General features: G+C 40.7%; 1 protein-coding gene and 1 long non-coding RNA gene across 5 annotated transcripts in view; one reads left to right on the top strand and one right to left on the bottom strand.

Annotated features, from left to right (window-relative positions):
• The window catches only part of LOC108266783 (uncharacterized), a 52,126-nt gene extending 50,651 nt beyond the window's left edge, over positions 1-1,475 (top strand). Inside the window, exon 3 of the long non-coding RNA XR_001812952.3 lies at positions 84-1,475. This is a non-coding gene — a long non-coding RNA (uncharacterized LOC108266783). The remainder of the gene's footprint in view (positions 1-83) is intronic.
• An 845-nt stretch (positions 1,476-2,320) lies between these two features.
• traf3ip1 (TNF receptor-associated factor 3 interacting protein 1) overlaps positions 2,321-19,332 on the bottom strand; it is a 34,509-nt gene continuing 17,497 nt past the window's right edge. For all 4 annotated transcript variants that reach the window (XM_017470502.3, XM_017470503.3, XM_017470504.3 and 1 more), the window contains 3 exons: positions 19,223-19,299; positions 7,505-7,728; positions 2,321-3,805 (listed from right to left, as the gene is read on the bottom strand). In XM_017470502.3, coding sequence (XP_017325991.1) covers positions 3,643-3,805; positions 7,505-7,728; positions 19,223-19,299 — 464 coding nt within the window. In that variant the 3' untranslated portion in view covers positions 2,321-3,642. The remainder of the gene's footprint in view (positions 3,806-7,504; positions 7,729-19,222; positions 19,300-19,332) is intronic.

Genomic DNA, 19,332 nt, shown 5'->3' with positions numbered 1-19,332 from the left:
AATAGTCTAGACCATATCCACACAGCTTCAAAAAGCCCTACACACACTGCAAACATTCAGCTGTGTTCTTTCGTCTCTTTCAGGAACATGTATTTGAGAGTTGCCCTGGGTCAGTGCCCAGTCCAGTGTGTGTCCAGCGGTCAGACAGCGGTCCGGCGCTCTGCTCTCTGTTAGTCTGTGGTAGGTGATGTGAGTCTGTCACTGTTGGAAGTTTATTTCGCAAAGCCGCAGAGGCGTACCTCACTGCTGCCTGACGACAGCTGAACCATGGACACTGGGCCGTGGGCTCTAAAAATAAACAGGCAGTCGGACGGGCCCATGTGTCACTCAGAAAGGAGTGGAGCATGGATAGCGAGAACACCCAGATTTATAAACACAGACTTTTCTGCCATGGGTGGAAGAAACATGAATGCACACACTAGACTGCTTTTCTTTCCATTTGTCTCTCAGTGGATGCCGCTTTGAAAAGTTTCACACCTAATTTGTGCTGCATTTACACTCACTCTCCACCAGCTTAATGTATAGACTGACATTAACGGTACTTTCATATAAAAATATATATTATAACCACAGCTCTGTTGGATTCTCAAATCTGACAGGAGGATGATTAAGTTGATTAATTCAAATCACATGTTTATATTAATGTGCTTTTCTAATACAGATTATTCAGAAGGACATGTATGGTGAAAGAGCTACACTAATAATAATAATAATAATAATAAAGCTGTAAGCAGCATTTTTGGGGGCCAAGCACCCAGATTTGGTGAGCCGCACATTCACAGACACACTACAATTGTTGCATAAGCAATCACAGGAAAGCAAAGCCATAACTATTCAAGAAAGGGAATTCAAAGGGATTCAAGAGTGATTTGTAGTTTCATGCATTTGCCAGTCCGTTATGGAATTCCCATTATAGCCAAATCGTTTGGAGTATTCAATATTCCTTTGTTATATTTTCTTAAGTCTTAGTCCGAAGATGACTTCTGCCAAATTTGGTGATGGTTGGGCAAAATTTGTAGGCGTAGTAGCAAAAAACAAACAAACCTACCTGTTTTTAACTAAATCCAAGATGGCAGAAAATCTTCATTAGGTGGAAATTGACATACGGTGCATTGAACTCATCTTGAGCCAGGGAATCCAGGGTTTATATTTGGAATGCTATATTTTAAATTTGGACACACGGTTCAAAAGTTGCGAACATAAACAGACTGACCCGATGGTGGTGCTAAAACGTTGGCAGCACTTGGCCCAAATTGGGTCAGAATAGATGCCAAGGGCTGCCATAGACACTCTAGCCAGAAGAAGATGATGTGAAACTGTGATTTATTTTTCCCTCTTGACTTGAGAGTGAAAAAAAAAAAGTAGTGAGTGTATAACTCTATAACTGTTTTAACATAACATAATTGATAGGAGGAAGTAACTGTTCTCGTGGACCTTCCACAACATAAAATATAGCAATAAACAGTTTTTAAAATGATGTCATTGTTTAATAAAAATAAAAAAAAAAAGAAAAAAGATTTGACGACAAACTGCTGTGGTATAAGCGGAATAAAACAATTTGGAATGTGCTATTAATTGGAATTGGTATCAGCCCTGGTGTTATTTTCCTATAACTGCAATCCCAGTCATGTTTTATTCCATCATTAAGAAAATAAATCATTTTTAAACTGAAATCTGATTTTAATTGCTGGATGTAGTTCATCCACTGTGTTGAAGTTTCTATCCACGGTGTTAGCTGGAGATGGCTGCTCCTGTCATTAGCACACAGCAGGAGAGGGGAAAGACAAAAGGAACACAAAGGCCAATCATTCAGTCCTAATCCTAACGTTCACTCACTTCTCCCAGCAGCGTCTCAGCCAGGTGCCCCGGATTTCGAGAGCCTCCAAATCCGAAAATCTTACCCGAAATGGCCAGGGCTCAATTCTCAATACCAGTCTAAGGGTCCCCACATGCTTCCCAGGGAAAGAAAGGTGGACGTGTGTGTGCGTGTGAGTGTGTGAGAGAGAGAGTCCTGTGCAGCTGTCTTAATGTCTGCCAAAAAAAATAAAAAAATAAAAAAATCAGACCTCTAATATAGGCATTTAGATTGTTAAACTGTTTTTGTAATGAGAGATTGGATCGACCTTCAAAGGCAGGGTGTAGCGGCGCGTATAACTGTGCCACGCCAGACGCCCCCGAGACTTCACACAATAACGCTGTCCAAAATAATAATCATAACTCCCCAGTAATGTTTAGTTCACATCAACCAAACAGCAAACTTTCTCAACTCCGCTTTCATGTCTTTCACATCTACTCTCACAAGACAGGGCACGTGCGAGTGTTTTACTTAAACGAAGCCATTTATTTCACTCCACTACAAAATTTATAGTCATTTGTGAACTATGATACAAACAGAATGTACATATTATACAGCAAACACAATATGGGTGTGGTAAAAAATAGTTGACGGTTTATAGGAAATGTTTCATAATCAATCTTTAAACGTTAAGCAGTTGTATTTTTCCTCATATTTTCATGATAATTCAGATTTGATATAGCCAATAATACTGATATGATAATTTATTATTATGCAATTCATTTAGATGATTATTATGAAAGTAATTTAGAAATTATTATTATTATTTATTATTATTATGACATCCTTATAAAAAGATTCATTTTCAAAAATGTTTGCGCATGACTGAACAGCTCGTAAACCGTGCCACGAGCCCGATAGATCCTTTTCTAATCTACTTACAGCCAGAATATATAAGGGAGGGGTAAAAAAAAAAAATACAGGCATCTTAACCTTTAAAACAGAACGAGGGATTATTTGAAAACGTCTTTGTACTATAGCTGAACAGGTTTCCGCTCTCACAGACGTATTCTGTCACAGTCTTCCTGATCAAAGTGCAGTGGTGCTCGACTAGTGCTTTTGGCATGCATAACTTTTAATAGCTAACATTATGTGCTGGCTTTCTAGACAGAGTGGAATAAGGGAATAATAATAATAAAAAAAAAAATTAATTAAATGGTGTGGTTTGGACTAAAACAAGGGGGTAAGATCTGTCCAGAAAACAGGCTGATATTGCTTAAGACAAGCTTTGGAGAGACAGAGGGATACAGTACACCTGAAAAGCAATAATAAAGTCTCAGATATTGCCAGGAAGGTCTCTCTCTCTCTCTCTCAGTACTATAAATAAGCATGAGTCTGGATAGGACACTTACATACCTGCAAAACACAAGCAGTTCATGTAAATTAATCATCATTAAATTTGGACATCCCAAGGATAAAATATATACCACATCAAGATCACTGTGATCAAACATCTATTTCTCAATCAAACCATGTGTGCAATTCTACGTGAAGGGATTAACACAGTGCAGGAGTGTTTGTTTGTTTGTTTTTTTCCCAGAACAGATGCAGGTATTGACAAAAGGCACCTTTAAGCTTCATGGAGACATGAACAGGGCGACTTGATTTCTACATCCTTCCTTCAGTTTTCATCAAACACTCTTACAAAGTGACACACACACACACAAACATACACACCCTGGAAGGATTTACCAGACACACACACACACACCTCCACCATGAGAGAGTGCGTAACACAGCTCTGCTGTGTGTACGGTGTGCAGAAGACTCTTATTTTATTGCTTGGTTCACGTTTGCGAGACGTTGATGCTGGACACGATCTTGTGAATCTTGTCCTCGTTCTGGAGGATGTTGGACTTGATGGCACAGATCTTGTCCTGCTGTTCCGTGATGAGCTGCTCCAGTTCAGCCAGTTCAGCCTTCAGGGGCTTCACAGCGCTGTCGGTGATCCTGATACAGACACAACGCGAGACTTTTAAAATCACACCCACAGTATGATTAGCAAGGAATGAAAACATGATGAATGGGACACTAATAAAACTTCATGCTGGACAGTAGTAGTTTTATATATAAAAGTAGGGTTGCACGGTACACCGGTACTACAGTAGTATCGCGATACTAAAGCTTCAAAATACCACCGATGCCACTGTATTTTTTTTTAAACGGTAGTGTCGTCAATACGGTCGTACCGTAAGTAATGTGTCTCAAGTCGAGTGGCTTTATTGTCATTTCGACCATGTAAAGCTGGTACGGTACAGAGTGAAACGAAACAACGTTCCTCCAGGACCACGGTGCGACATAAAACAACACACTAACCACATGAGACGAGACAGAACTAAATAAGATTCTATTTTATTTAAGATTTTAACGTGCACGTGCAGACGTGTGCTAACAACACAGGACGGTACGGTACTACTAAAACGGGACAATAGGCACAGTAAGTGACAGTGTAGCGCCGAACGGTACACGATCTTACAGCAGTGCGTGGAAGCGTCCGGTATAACAGGTAGTGCAAAAGAATACCGATATAATAATTTTAAAAAAATGCTGTGAATGTAAACATAAACTATAACATAGTATTCAGCAGATTAGCTTATACCATATGTGGACATAGCAGTTTTTGCAGTAGCGGCCAGGTAAAGAGTACAGTGGTGACAAGAAATTAAACGTGATATTTTTACAAGTACATGAGCAGTAAAAACGTGTGGCGGTTAATACTACTTTCGCTAAAAGCACACATCTCACTGCTTATTTATAGGATGCACAAAAGGTTAATGACCCTTCATTTAACCTGAATTCTTTACCTTAATCTTTAAAAGATTTCCTGTTTGCTGCCAAGCGAGCGTTTATGCTAACTGCTGTGTGTACACATTAAAATCAGGGTTCGTACAAGGTGTCTGAAGTGCTTGAATTTTGGAAATTTAATTACGGGGAAAACCTTGAAAGATGGCATTTTTAGGCATTTTCTAGCTAGTGGTGCTTAAAAAGTGCTTGAATTACAAAAACTCTATTCCATCACTCTGGTCCACTTTTCAGACACCCCCCCCCAAAAAAAAACAAACAAAAACAAAAAAAAAAACACCTAGCGACAAATCTAGCGAATTTTGGACAAACTTTAGCTCCTTTCCATAGAAGAGAGTGGCCAGTGCTGCCCCGCGAGCGCGAGGTCGTGCTTTCCCAGGACAGGTACTCCTTTCTCTGCAGCTACTCTGTTCAGTGAGTGGCAGAGACGAGCGGCACATTCATTCACTTCTAACTTTCTCTCCGAGCGATTGTTTTACACGCAGCCAAAATCACAGCACAGCCGCTGTCAAACAGACGTAATGGGCCGACACTAGGAGGAATGCAAGAGACCGATACGACGTGACGATATAATAAACATGTGAATTAGCACATGACGTCATCTAGCGACGGTTGGAATGTGAAAAGAAGAAATAAAGAATATGTTTGAATGACATTTTCTGTGCAGTCCTTGAAAACTACAAAAAAAAAAAAAATAATAATACTTGTAAAGTCCTTGAAAGTCATTATGAAATTCATCTGTTCGTCCCCTGTAAAAATAAGCAGCGTTTGATCGCAAGCGAGTCCGTTTCCAAATGTTGCGTTCATTCTTCGTACTCGGGACAATTTCCATTTGCATGATTTCACTGCCCTGGGGAACAATGGATAAAATACGTGGCACGTTGAATTAGTTGCTTGCCAATTGTAGGATTGTTCTTGAGTTCTTTCCTCAATAGCCAGATTTCTCTCTTTTCATTTATATCCATGTATTTCTTTAACTTTGATTCATTTTGTAGATTTGAATGATGAATTAACACAATATTGTGTGGTATCGTTATACTACTTAGTATCATGAAACTTCAGGTGGTGTAGTATCGTAAGTGTGTTCGGTAAAAAAAAAAGTAATCCACTACAGATGACTGATTACTACTTTAAAATTGAATTTGATCGCATTACTGATAATTGCATGTAAAAAGCAATCAGATTACTAATTACTTTACTTTCAAAACGTAGAAAACCTACAAAAATAAACTACAAAGTGAAACTCATAGTCCTTTCGGTAATTTTAGCGAGAGTCGATGTAAGTCGGATTTATTATAAAACTTCTCGGGTGTCGTCACTGTTTGTAGGACTACCAGACTGGTAAAATATCAAACTTTTCTAACTCGGCCAGTTTGGTGCCGTTAGCCAAGTGGAGGCACGGCTAAGCTATCATTGTATGGGTTTAGCTGCTACAGTGCCATGTAAAGTACATCATCTTTCCTTGTGCTCTGCTCATATCATGTTCATGTAAACTGGAACTCATATAGACGTTTACACAGCTTATTTTCCTGATTAGTATCAGATGATGTTAGTGCTTCAGTTTCAACCCCTTGACTGGTTTTTAAAAAAATAAATAAATAAAATAAATTTACAAAATCAGCGTATACATCCATTTTTGCTCACACTGATTCCGAGCTAGCATTTGGCAGAATTGAGAGCTGTCAGCCAATAAGACACGAGTATTTCCACGTACGTTTCCCGTAAACCTGTCTGACTGGTCTCGCCTTAGTTCTCTGAAGGTAAAAAATCTCAGGCGGTCTTCTTTTACTGACGTTCAGTTACGTAGTGACAAACCGCTCCAAGTGGAGGATTATTCGGGGTTAAAGAAAAAAAAAAAATCTTCGGGCGAAACGTGATGCATTTTTCTTAATATCGTTTCCTTAACGATAAATTTGGAACGCAAGTAACAATTTTATTGACATCAGTAACTAATCAAATGACATAAATTTGAATTGTAATGCGCGACATTAACTGCGTCATCAGAAAAAGTCATTCGATTACAGTAATGTCTTGCTTTGTACCCAACTCTGTCGTAAGATATGTTCATGGTATCGGGACAAACCTAATATACAGTTATTGTTTTATTTAAGAACAATACATTAAAATAAATAAATAAATAAATAAATAAAAAAAAAGTCTGCTCTAATGCGGTAGGTGTAACATAATTCTCAAGACGTTATCTATAGTTTATTCGACTTTAAACACTGGAAATGAAAGAAATAAAACATTGTTATAGGAAAATAATCCATGAAAGGATGTAGTTGACTATTTCCTATAGCAGTATGGTATAAGAGTGTTTTATTCTTCTTCAGTAAGTACAGGATTTCACTGAGGTTTGCGATGCAACTTGCTGAGTTTTTTTGTGGACAAATTGGCGAAATTACAATTACACGGTCTTCCGCAACGACGTTTGTTGGTAAATGAGACCTTTTCGTTGTACTCCCGATCGACGTACTTGAACCGAAGACGGCTTTGACTGAATGCGCTTTGTGATGACATCACATGATGCATCTTGGCCCAAATCTGCGGTAATTATGAAAAACTGCAGGCTCCTCCACATATTGCTTGATTTTGATTGATCTTTTATTGATTAATTGAATATTAATATCGATTGAGTTTGCGTTTAATTTCTACAAGATCGCAAAACGCCAATTGTCCGACGATTATGTTTTTTAATATTAAAGAACATACAATTGATCCTTTTATAAATCATGCTGAATGACGCTGTTTATATTTCATTCACCAACAGTGAATTCCCAGATTATTTGTATGGACGTGTACGTGCGAGAGGCAGACAGAAGTACAGTAAAGGGAGGGAGACACTACCTCTGTTCCTGCAGCAGGGCCTCCGCGTGTTCTCTGTTCTCAGATCTCCAGCTCTGCAGCTCGTTCTGCATGGAATCCATGTCCTCCTGGATGTAGTCCATGATCTTGGCTAAAGGCAGAGCGCTGCAACACACGCTCTGGATGCACGTTCGCAGGCGCTCGATCTCTCTGACCACTAACTCTCGCTCCTTTTTACGAGCCGCCTGTAACACCGGCGTCCGATCCTGAAACACACCGCCACCAGTGACTTAGAGGGAGAAATACCTCATGTGCAGAAGAAATAGCTTATCTAGTTGAATTTTTTTTTTTTTTTTTTTAAAAGGATTTCCCCGTAATCGAAGTTTCCGACCGCGGCAAACTAAAAATACATGCAAAGAGGCATACTGCTGCTTTGGATGGCAGATTCATACATCACAGGCTGAGTGAAAGTCACAGTACCTCTCATTACACTGTCCTGAAATTCTTAAGTGTACGAACATATGAGTCAAAGAAAAAGAAAAAAAAAAAAAAAAGGTTTGCACAGCCATGTAGCAGTGCTTAATATTGAATAAACTAAGCAGTACTTATTAACAGCAGTAATAAGACAATATATTGACTCTATTCAATTCGGTTTGATTTGTATAGCGCTTTTAACAATGGACAATGTCGCAAAGCGGCTTTACAGAAATGTATAAATTCCATGTAAACATTTTTAATTTATCCCTAATGAACAAGCCGGTGGTAACGGCGGCAAGGAAAAACTCCCTGAGAAGAAACATTGAGAGGAACCAGACTCAAATGGGAACGCATCCTCATCTGTGAGACACCGGATAGTGCGATTATAAATAACCCCCCTTTTATAACTCCAGCGTACTATATTGTCAGAAAGTGCAATCATGTGACCTGGACCGTATGAGCAAACTTATAAATATGAGCATCGGCGCTATTTCTGAATTCGTTAAAGTTTTAACAATGAAGTCTATTTTGTGATCAACTGTTCAACGATGGAGACCCGAGAGCAACACCGTTCATAGCAATCGCAGTCCTGCGTCATCTTTACGGTTTCCAAGCAGATTCAGAGCGGTCTTGACGGATAAACGGGAAGAACAGGACTATAAACAGCTGTGACTATAAAAGCAAAACGTAGGGATTTATCTTTTTTTTTTTTTTTTTTTTAATAGTTTTTTTTGAAGGGTATATACAGTGTGGGAAATAAATATTGAACACGGCAACATTTTTTTTCTTTCAGTAAATCGATTTCCCATGAGGTTATTCACATGAAATTTTCACCAGACGTCGGTATTAACTCAAGAAATCCGGAAATATAAAGAATCCACAACATTAAAATCCATAAATGAAGTCGTGTGTAATAAAGTGGAATGATACGGGGAAAAAAGTAATCGGACACGCTGAGAAAAATAGGAACTAACTTGTTTCACCAGAAATGTAATCATGTATTTGTTTAATTACTAGAAAATATTTCATTATTGGAAACTTGCTGTGTTACAAGAGGAATAAAACACTTTGGAGCATGCCGTTCGAAGAAAATAATCAGCTTCAGGGTGGTAACGGTAACGCTGCTTCGTGTTCGGCTGCATCACGCCACCCCGTCGCTGATTATTTTCCTAGAACAGCACGCTCCCAAGTGTTTTATTCCTTACATATCCAGTGTTTATAGCTGAAAGCCAGGTTTACATGACTCGGGGTTGTGTAGTACATGTGGCACTAAATGATATTTGATTCAAATGTATCTTTGATGTTACAAATATTACTTTTTTAAATCGTTTGTTATTATTCATGAGAATAATACGAGCAATTATTGCTGTTTATTATAAAAAACCTTTTCATTTTTAACTCATTTCTGCAGAAGCACTAAGAGGCCGTGCATTATTTGAATCGTTTGTTCCTTTCCTGTTCACTCGTGATGAAATAATGGCTTCAGTTTCTCGTGATCCCGACATGACAAAATCTGCTTTCTCACGATGTCATTTTATCACGAGAAAACCTCGCATCTTGTGAATGGGACTGGTGTCGCGTGCACGGCGCCATAAATGTAGCGACTTTCTGCTGTAGGACTTTATCTCCGCATTAAGAGAGAGGGGCGCCCCTTTCTCAAGTGTCTGACAACTTCCACGTTAGCATCCGTAGAGCAATTACAGCTCGGGTGAGTCCCTGATCGAATTTGTTCGTGCACGACGCTGTGGCGCTATGCGTTTGCGGCCTGCGGGACATTCGAAACAACATGTGCGGAATGCACAGGAACCTTAAGTACAGATCAGGAGACAACAAGAAAAGATAAAGAAATGACGCACGGCCTCTCTTAGGGCTTCCGTATATTTCTATGCATTTCAGCATTGATGATACAGAATGTTTAAAATGTTTCTCCAGCACCCTTGCTGGTGTGATCTTGCAAGTACACCTAATCAGGATTTAGAAGGAAAGTGCAACGGGCTAGACAAGGTCGCTAAGAGTCGGCTCGTGGCGACGGACGAGCAGCAGGAAGAGCTTCGCACATTTTCAGACCCACATCTTGCAGGAGGGAGCACGTCAAGTCAATTACGCAAACGGAGTTAGAAGAATTCGATACTCGCCAGAAACGTATCCAAAAAAGAACGAGTTACGAGCCTGCATTTAGCGGTTTAGGATTTCAAGGCTACAACTGTTTAGGATTTCAAGGCAGGAATTATACAAACGTAGCAATGTATATAAAGATCAAACACAAACGGCCATGGGATCTATAATACGAGTGGTTAAGTGAGGGCCTTCACTGTATGCTGGGTGGTTTAGGGGTCCTGCTCAGCCCAGTCTCCCCTCCTGGCACACACACACACACACACACACACACTCACATACATACACACACCAGCCATATATGTTTATTCAGCTGGAGGCACAGACTGTGTGGGGCACTAGGCCAAACAAGCCTCATTCTCACTGCCTGCCCACACACACACACACACACACACACACACACACACACACACACACACACAGGTCTGTAAGACATGACTTAAGCCTAGTTTATTTTAGTAACAGCGTACGGCAGTGAAGTTGTTTTCTAACAGTATTCAGTAACAACTACTTCACTTTGTACCTCTTAAGTTTGAGCTCAAGGCCTAATTTGTGTCATTCTGGTCACACTGACAGCTCAGTTTGTCGTCATGACGCTCATTAAACGCAGGCTACATGACAACACGGCTTAACTAGCACATCTTCCTCTGTAGGAAGCATAAGGGTCAACTCCACATCCTACAACGTGAGTTATGGGGAAAAAACCCCCCGATATTAACATGATTATCAGAGCTATTTTCATTCATAATCACACCTCAGAAATACAGGCGTGTTTAAGGTTGTAGCCTTAAAACGGGTGTTAATTGTGGACTTTAGAAAGAAGTTCATAAAATGTCTAAAAGGGGATTTTTTTTTTTTTTTTCTTCTTATCTCCAATTTCCCCTTTCAGTCTGCATGCCAAGAGTGAAATGTCTGCTGGCCATCAGCAAGGTGGGTGGCTATGCTCACCCCTAAACCTCTCTGCTAGATAAACACTGGCCAGCACGTTCAGCCCACTGTCGGTGGAGCACGGAGGCCAAGCACGATTTGGTCTGTTTGTCGTACTCTCGCACCTCAACCCGCGTGCACGAAATCGCAGTCGAAAAAGAATAGAAAAGAAAAAAAAAAGAAAGCGGCACTTTCTGTCTCAGTGGACGTAAATCAATCGTTTACACGGGCCCTGTCGGGGGCTACAATCTCTGCGCTCCCTATCTTTGCTCAGACCCAAGAAAAATATTTGTTTTGAGCGAGGAGGTTGCTGAGGGCAGGTTTTCCCATTAGCTCGGACAGTGAGGGAAGCAGACAGACGGTAGCAGCGCAGCGAGACTACTGCAGGTGGCACAGCGGGTGATGGATGCCCTCGGCATTCCCTCCTGACCTCACGGCGGGGCAGGGAACCCGGGCTGCACCCAGACTCTCGTTACTCTGTGATGCGAATTTAAGCCTTCAGTCGCAAACCCGATTTGCTTAACGAGAAAGCGCACGCAAAATGTGCGACAGCGTGCTGATGAGGAATGAGAACAGGAGATGAGAGCTCTTCAAAGCGAACTCTGACAAGAAAAATGGCTCCCTTTTGCATGAAATCTCACAGGGATAATAAATGAGGATGGATAAAGTAGCGTGCTGAATCCAAAACCTTGACCTCATCTAGCAGTCATGTAGTGATGCTTGAATCTGGACAAGCAAGGGTCAACAGATTAGAAAGCCACGCACAATTTGTCCCAGCTTATTGACTGGATATGTACAGTATCCTGTAAGTAAAATTCTCTTTCACACACACACACACACACACACACACACACACAGCATAATGTAATAACATTTCCAATCACCAATACTATACTGCATGGGCCTTAGTATGGTAACTGAAATGAAGGAGTTTTCCATTCTATAATGTATCCTCACCAGTCATTTGTATAGGAACACCTGTACTTCACATTCATGCACTTATCCAGCCAGCCATCCATTTTCTGTACCGCTTCTCCAACACAGGGTCACGGGGATCTCAAGGGACTCGGGACACAAGGCAGGGGACACCCTGCATGGGGTGTCGACCCACTGCAGGGTACAATCGCACGCACGTTCACACACCCGTTCACATACTACGGACAATTTGGAAATACCACTCAGCCTATAACACACGTCATTGAGCTGGGGGAGGAAATCGTAGTACCCGGAGGAAACCCCCGAATCACGTGGAGAACATGCAGGCTCTGCACACACGGCGGGGGGTAAGGATTCGAACACCCAATCCTGCTGGTGTGAAGCAAACGTGCTGGCCACTAAGCCACCATGATCTCAGTGACTTTTTCTGCGGTATTGTTGTTGGTGCAGGACGGGCCGGTTTGAGTATTTCAGAAACCACCGACACCATGGGATTTTCACTCAAACAGTCTCTAAAATGGTGCGCAAGAACCCCCCCCAAAAAGCCTCCACCGAGTGGCAGTTGTGTGGGCAGAAATGCCTTGCTGATGAGAGAGGTCAGAGAAGAATGACCAGACTAGTTCAAGCTGACAGGAAGGCCATGCTAACTCAAATAAGCGCTCTCTATAACTGCACTGAGCAGAAAAGCATCTCGGAATGCACAACACATCAAACCTTGAGGCGGGTGGGCTACAACAACAGACGGACACGTTAGGTTCCCGTCGGCCAAGAACTGAAACTACAGTGTGCACAGGCTCACTGAAACCGGCAAGCTGAAGATTAGAAAAACAATCACCTGGTCTTTTTCCAATCTTCCGCTGTGGCTGGTGAGCGTATGCTGCCTTTAAAGCATCGTTTCAACGCAATACAATGCAGCGTAACACGATGGGATACACCGGGATTCAGTATTGTTCAAAAAGAAGTAGTTATGGTTAGTTTTGAGTAGTGGAAAGCTACACCGTCTTTACTAGGACTGACGAGGCAGAGAGAAAAACTGATTTGATAACGCTTCTAAATAATACTACAATAGTTATAAACGAAGAGCTCGTGTCAAACTTTATGAGATAGCAGGTTCAGTCATGATCGCCTTCAAACTTCAAAATAATACGACCTGATTCAATTTTTACATCCCTAGTAGTTGTTAGAAGCATACGATTGCAGCCCCCGCCCCCCCACCCCCACCACACACACACACACACAGGGAGAGAGCCACCAGAACTTCCTTTTGCTCCTATTGCTTAAATTTCTCTTGCCAGTGTGAGACTTCACGGTGGGCTTTTGAGAAGAAAGATTAATAGAGCTCTCCTCAGGAGTTCCCTCCATAAGAGAAGCGCACACCCTGTCCAGCTACATAATAAAAATAGCAGCATGGTAATGGGGTGAGAAGAGGACAGAGTCCTGAGCACAGGATACAGCAGGGTCAGCTTGTCCCCACGGGGTTCACCGCTGACATCACTGCCCCGACCTCCAAGAGAATCACGCACACAACTAGCTACTGTTATCCCTGGAGTAGGAGCCAGTCATGAAAGACAATTCTCACAGCTGAGGGACAACGAGACAGGACCATTACCAGCTAATGCGTGTTCCAGCTGAGCTTATAAGTTTATAGACGCCTTGCAATATGACCAATATGCAATATGTGTGTGGGGGGGTGTTGTTGTTCTGCAACTTCTGAAGAGCAGTATTAAATGAATAAAATACGATCTATAAACAAAATAATAACAATTTCTTCCTGTTCAAAAGTTTACACCCCCCCTGGCTCTTAATGTATCGCGTCGCCTTCTTGAGCATCGGGGAACGTTTGCACCTTATGTAATAGTCGTGTACGAGTCCCTCGGTCGTCCTCAGTGTGAAAAGATGGATCTCACTAAACTAAAAACTAAACGTAATTCTTTATAATACCTCTTATTTTATTTTTTCAATTATTGACATTTTCTGCAAGACGTATGTAAACCTATGACCTCAGCTGTGTACCACAGCACTGCTGAATTCTGATTGGTCAGAAGCTGTTCTTCTATAACAGCAGCTCTGACAATAATGCAGGCTGTAGGGTTTATACTTAATGTACTCATTCTAATATGTTATCATTTCCATAGTAACGAGGACCTGATGCACGCTGTGATACGCCGTATAAATGGATGTGTCAATGTTAATATGATGTTTATTTAACGTTTTAGGAAGGAGTCTCCAGTGTCAGTGGTTTGTAGCAGTCAGAGGTAAGCGGTACAGTAAGTTTCCCGTCACGAGAGAGGCTTCAGGACAGAGGATTTTACAGTTTCTCTGTAACATGGTAAGCTGCAATTTGTGTCTCATTAACTTCGAGTTAAAGACAGACTGGTGTTTATAGCATGTTATAGCGTGAAAAAATATGATAACAGGAATTAACTTGCTTCGCAGATGTTCCACGATATTAAACCGTAGCTAAAAACGAATAAAACATATGCTGCGACATTCTTTAATAATTTTTTTTTTTTTTTTTTTAAAAGTCATTATTTATTATTTTCCTACAGCAGCACATGCCCTGGTGTTTTATTCCCGAATTATCGACTATACGTTGATTCCAATTCAGAAGTCATTTTCGGTGATTTACAAGTTATTGATTTCTCTCTGAGGGCAGTGCACTTCCAGCAACGCAGTATCATACACGATCTCAAAAAAAAAAAAAAAAAAAAAAAAAAGGGCAGGTGTTTATGAAGATAAAGGCCTGAAGAGATTAAGATCCCCCCCACCCCACCCCCCACCCACCCCGCCTGTCCTGCAGAGAACATGCTGGCCTTTTCTCCCGTGCCGCGCTCACTCAACAGCCATCCATTTGTGTGCCATTGGGTTTATTTATACATCGCCAACCTTCATCAGGGCTAATTTGATGGCGTAAAAAAAAAGAGGAAAAAGAGGAGGAAAAAATGCTTAGAAAAACGCAGCTGCTGCGAGGGGCCGATTCTGTCTAAATAAAAGGACGCCCTGCGTCAAATATTTTATAAAAATATACATGCGCTCATGGGGTCGCTGATGAGGTCAGTTGTAAAATACACAGCGCATTCTTCAGTCAAACTGGATGTGACGAGAGACAGTGCAGTTTAACTAATATCGCTTATTAACTACAGTAAAACTACACTTACACCCTACCGACATGAAATATACATTAATGTAAAATAGATGCCAAAAGATTAAAAGTATTAATGACGATAAAGTACTAAAAGAAAGTCTCAGATTTATAGACGGGTGAAATAAGTATACAGGAACGACCAGGCTCCTGCGTATTGTCACGATTAATAACCAAAAATCTGAGCCATGAGCCTGCCTTTCATGTCAGTCTGGACACATACACAGACTTACGGAGAACAGAGCCGGCTTTAGAAATAATACAACTTACTGTGACGAATGCCAGAACCCTACACTCATTTAATAATGATTGATTTATACGGATATTCGATCATAGAGAAGATTAGACATCCTGAAATTTTCTGAAACAGAGAGGCCGTAATTTGAAGAATGGAGTTCTAAGTGTTGTAAGCCTACGCTCGTCTGGAGGATAAGGAAGCGCAGTATTTACATTTTTAACCCTCGGCGTTCCAACGAGATTACAGGGGAGCTGCGGCTTTATTGGGTTGAACCCTCACCCCTTTCAAGTCAGGAAGGAAGTCGTTGTAGCTTGTTTTCCATGCAGCCGACTAGGCGAGGGAGGTGCGGCGTGCTAGTTAACCTGCAACCCTGTTTAGGAGCGCGCTGTGTCCTGAAAGCAAACGGCCGGCCCACGGCCAGCGTTAATGGCGGCGCAGTCAGAGAACTGATGAGGCAGCATTAAGTGAATTAGGCGAGAGCTCTGCGCGCTGCTCGGATTCCACTCCACAACCCGGTCCGGGAAATCGAATTGGATTATTTACGAATGGAAGGAAATCCAGAGTTATTCTGAAATGAAGAACCTAGAGAGAAGAAAAAGGGGTGCGTGGCATTCGGTAATAGATATCGGTATTGGCCAGCAGGAATGTGTGTGTTTACATGGCAGTGCTGAAGAGCAGAGCAGAGCAGAGCAGAGCAGAGCAGCCAGGCAGAAAGCGCTGGACAGTGAAACGCACACAAAAAGTACCGGCCCGGTTTACGAAGCAAACGGACACGAGGCATGCGATCCTGCGTGTCGGTACACATGGCAAAGGTCAAGCTGAGGCTGGGGCTTTCAGCATGAGCTGCACTACTAAACAAGGCATCCATCAGACCAACAGTCACACTCAGACAGATGTGCGCCCAGTGCACGCTCCAGCAAGGTGGACCACCCAACACTGAACACAGTACAGATAAAAAGCACCGAATCAGTGTCTAAATATTGACTGCGGGAGCTGGCTCAGAGAAAGCTAGTGCAGCAGAGCTTGAGGACTGGAGAGGGCTCCACTATGCACAACGTCTGAATGGAAATCGTACGCCACTGCTTCGGATAAATATATTCACTGTAAAATACGGAAAGTCCTGTTTATTGTTACTACATGGGAATGGAGAACATGGATAAAACTACATTTATTGTCTGTTTGCGTGTTAAGAGCAGGACTGGAGGACGTGGCCTCGAACGAGTCGCTTTCTGTAGACCCGTTTTTAGTCGATCTTTAAAATTGAGAAATGCCTTCTCGGTGTTCTAAGAGGATGGGATAAAACATGACAGGATGTGCGGTTAGAGGAAAGCAATCAACAACTGAACCGAGTGCTGTGATGAAGCGAAGGGCCACAAAGTCGATTATTTCTCAATAACAGCACGTCCCAAAGCGTGTACCACAGCCAATGATTTAATCCGTATATAGTTACATTTAACGTTGTGGAACATCCTTAAAACAAGTTACTTCCTGTTATCACTTATGTTATAACAGCTATAAACATCCTCTCTTTTTCTTTCTCTTGAAGTTAATGACAATCTATATATATATATATATATATATATATATATATATATATATATATATATATATATATATATATATATATATATATATATATATATATATATATGCACGTTACTGCTGACAGATCACAACGCCGTCTGTCCTGAATACAGAAAATGCTAATTAAAATTAGCATTCCAAAAATGCTAATTAAAATTCTTCTCACATAAAGCTCAAATTAAAAAAAAAAATCTGTTTATGTGGAGGATCTGCCCTGCAAGTCCTTGTGTACGTTTTTACTATAGAAATGACAACATATTACAACAAGTGCATTTATACAAACGTTACAGCTGACACTACTGTCAGAGCTGCTGGTCTACAATATTAACCAACACAACCATGTTTTAATGAGATATAACAATAACGAGTCATGAGGGACAGAGCAGATTAAATTGATGACTTTGTCTATGTGTCCGATCCCAATTGTAGTATAACCCGTGTGTCCGATCCTAATTATATTATAATCTATGTGGGGTTTTTTTTTTCTTCTTCTTCAAACAAACAAATAAAAGATTACTGTCCCTGATGCAGGTAACGTAACTTCACAAAAGTTAGTGACCACATTCTGGTTTTCCAAAAAAGGACACCTTTTAAAAAATAAACAAATAAATAAATAAATGAATAAATGACGAGAGGGTCTTAATAGCATTCAAAACAGTGTAGCTAAGAATGCAGACTTTAATACACTGAAAAAGACGCACTATCAGCATCATAAATATTTATAAATGAAATTGGTTTCACGCTGCCCATGTCTTACATTTTTTCCTACAATCTTTTTATTGTCCACGGAGTAAAATAAAATATCAGATGCCACGAGTAAACCGTCCGTCATCATTTACACGTTTGAATGGCCATGTAACACGAAGCAATGTGATAACACGGCATTAAAATTGGCCTTATATGGCCATGGGCACCGTTTCGATTCAGGACAGCTGTCATTTGTTGCTATTGTCACGCAACTGTTTGATTCCGTACACATCAGCACTTCACCTTCACGCATTCTCGGAGAGTAGGCTAACGGTCGAGAGGCAGGAATTTGGCCGATAGTCGCTGCAAGCCTTTTATAAATCGGCCGATTAATGTGCGAGAAGGCGGGAATTACAGAGATGGGTTAAAGCAAATACGCACACATGTGATGAAGTATTAGACCATAAGCACATCATAATGCAACTAAAGCCGAATTTTCTCACATTTAGAAATTCCAGCCACACGCTTTTTTAAGGTGCGAAGAAGAGGACATGTCCGGGAAAAAGAGGACGTACGGTCACCCTAACAAAAGCATTTCAGAGAACAATTTGTGTTCATTTCTACCAAATTAACCTTCCACAGAATTTATTTGTGCATGCACCAGGAGGTTTGCTCATTTCAGCCACGACTGACGAGAGAGAACCAGAACTACAATTAAGCATATTGCATATAAGCTATATTGTGTAACGTCAAAAGATTAATTTAGTTGATTTAAAAAATTTTAAATTTTAAAATTCTAAATTTAAAAAAGCACTTTTTTTTTTTTTTTTTTTTTTTTACAAAATCTGATTACTTTGTTTTTGGACGTAACTATAACGTATTACAGTTACCAGTTTTTTGGATCCTGATTACGTAACGCCGTTACATGTATTCCGTTACTCCCCAAGCCTGGCAAGAACACATAGCTGCAATTGATGAACAAACACCTGTTTCAACGTATTTATCTGATAAGCTATATGAATTCAATGTATTCCTGTATTACGTACTATTATATAATCTATGTACCCTACATGAAGATTAATTCTCATTTATTCTTTCCCATTGAGCATTGATGTGGAAAACCCTGAACAACACCCTACGCAGGCATTGTGTAATTATGTAATGTAGAACAATAACCCTGACCTAAAACAACACCAATTTCACAAATAACTCATTTAACTGTGTCTACCAGTGACCAAAGTCGAGATTATGAGATTTTATTACGCAGTGTATCTAAATAAATAACCTGCACACAAAGGGGTGAAATATGCGAAAAATGTGATCTGTGGAGCCGTGAGGTTTTACGCTAGTTGCTACATTTACGGTAAAAATACACCGGTGGGGTTGAAACCACAAATTGCCCTATTCCAGTCCATTTACGGATTTGCTTTCTTTGGTAAATTAGTGACTTGCTGGATAAGGTTTTTTAACTTAAAAGCCCATCCCTAAGGTACTGTATTTACTGAAACAAACACTCATTCACTGGATGCATACATTTTGAAATGCACTTAGTCACATTTGTGGAATGCCATTGTGAAAAATAAGACAGTAATGGGAGCCTGACACGACACTGCCCTCTAGTGGAGAAAAAGGGTCAGTATTAAATATGTTCTACCTGGCCTTTTGACTTTAAAGCCGAGGGTGATGATTCGTAATCCTTCTTAGTTTCCAGGATTTTCTTCACAAGCCCACCTTTGATGAAAGAGAAATCAGTAACATGAAACG

This window comes from Ictalurus punctatus, chromosome 6, assembly GCF_001660625.3.
Source record: "Ictalurus punctatus breed USDA103 chromosome 6, Coco_2.0, whole genome shotgun sequence".
Taxonomy (NCBI): Eukaryota; Metazoa; Chordata; class Actinopteri; order Siluriformes; family Ictaluridae; genus Ictalurus; species Ictalurus punctatus.
This window is presented reverse-complemented; position numbering and strand designations above follow the sequence as displayed.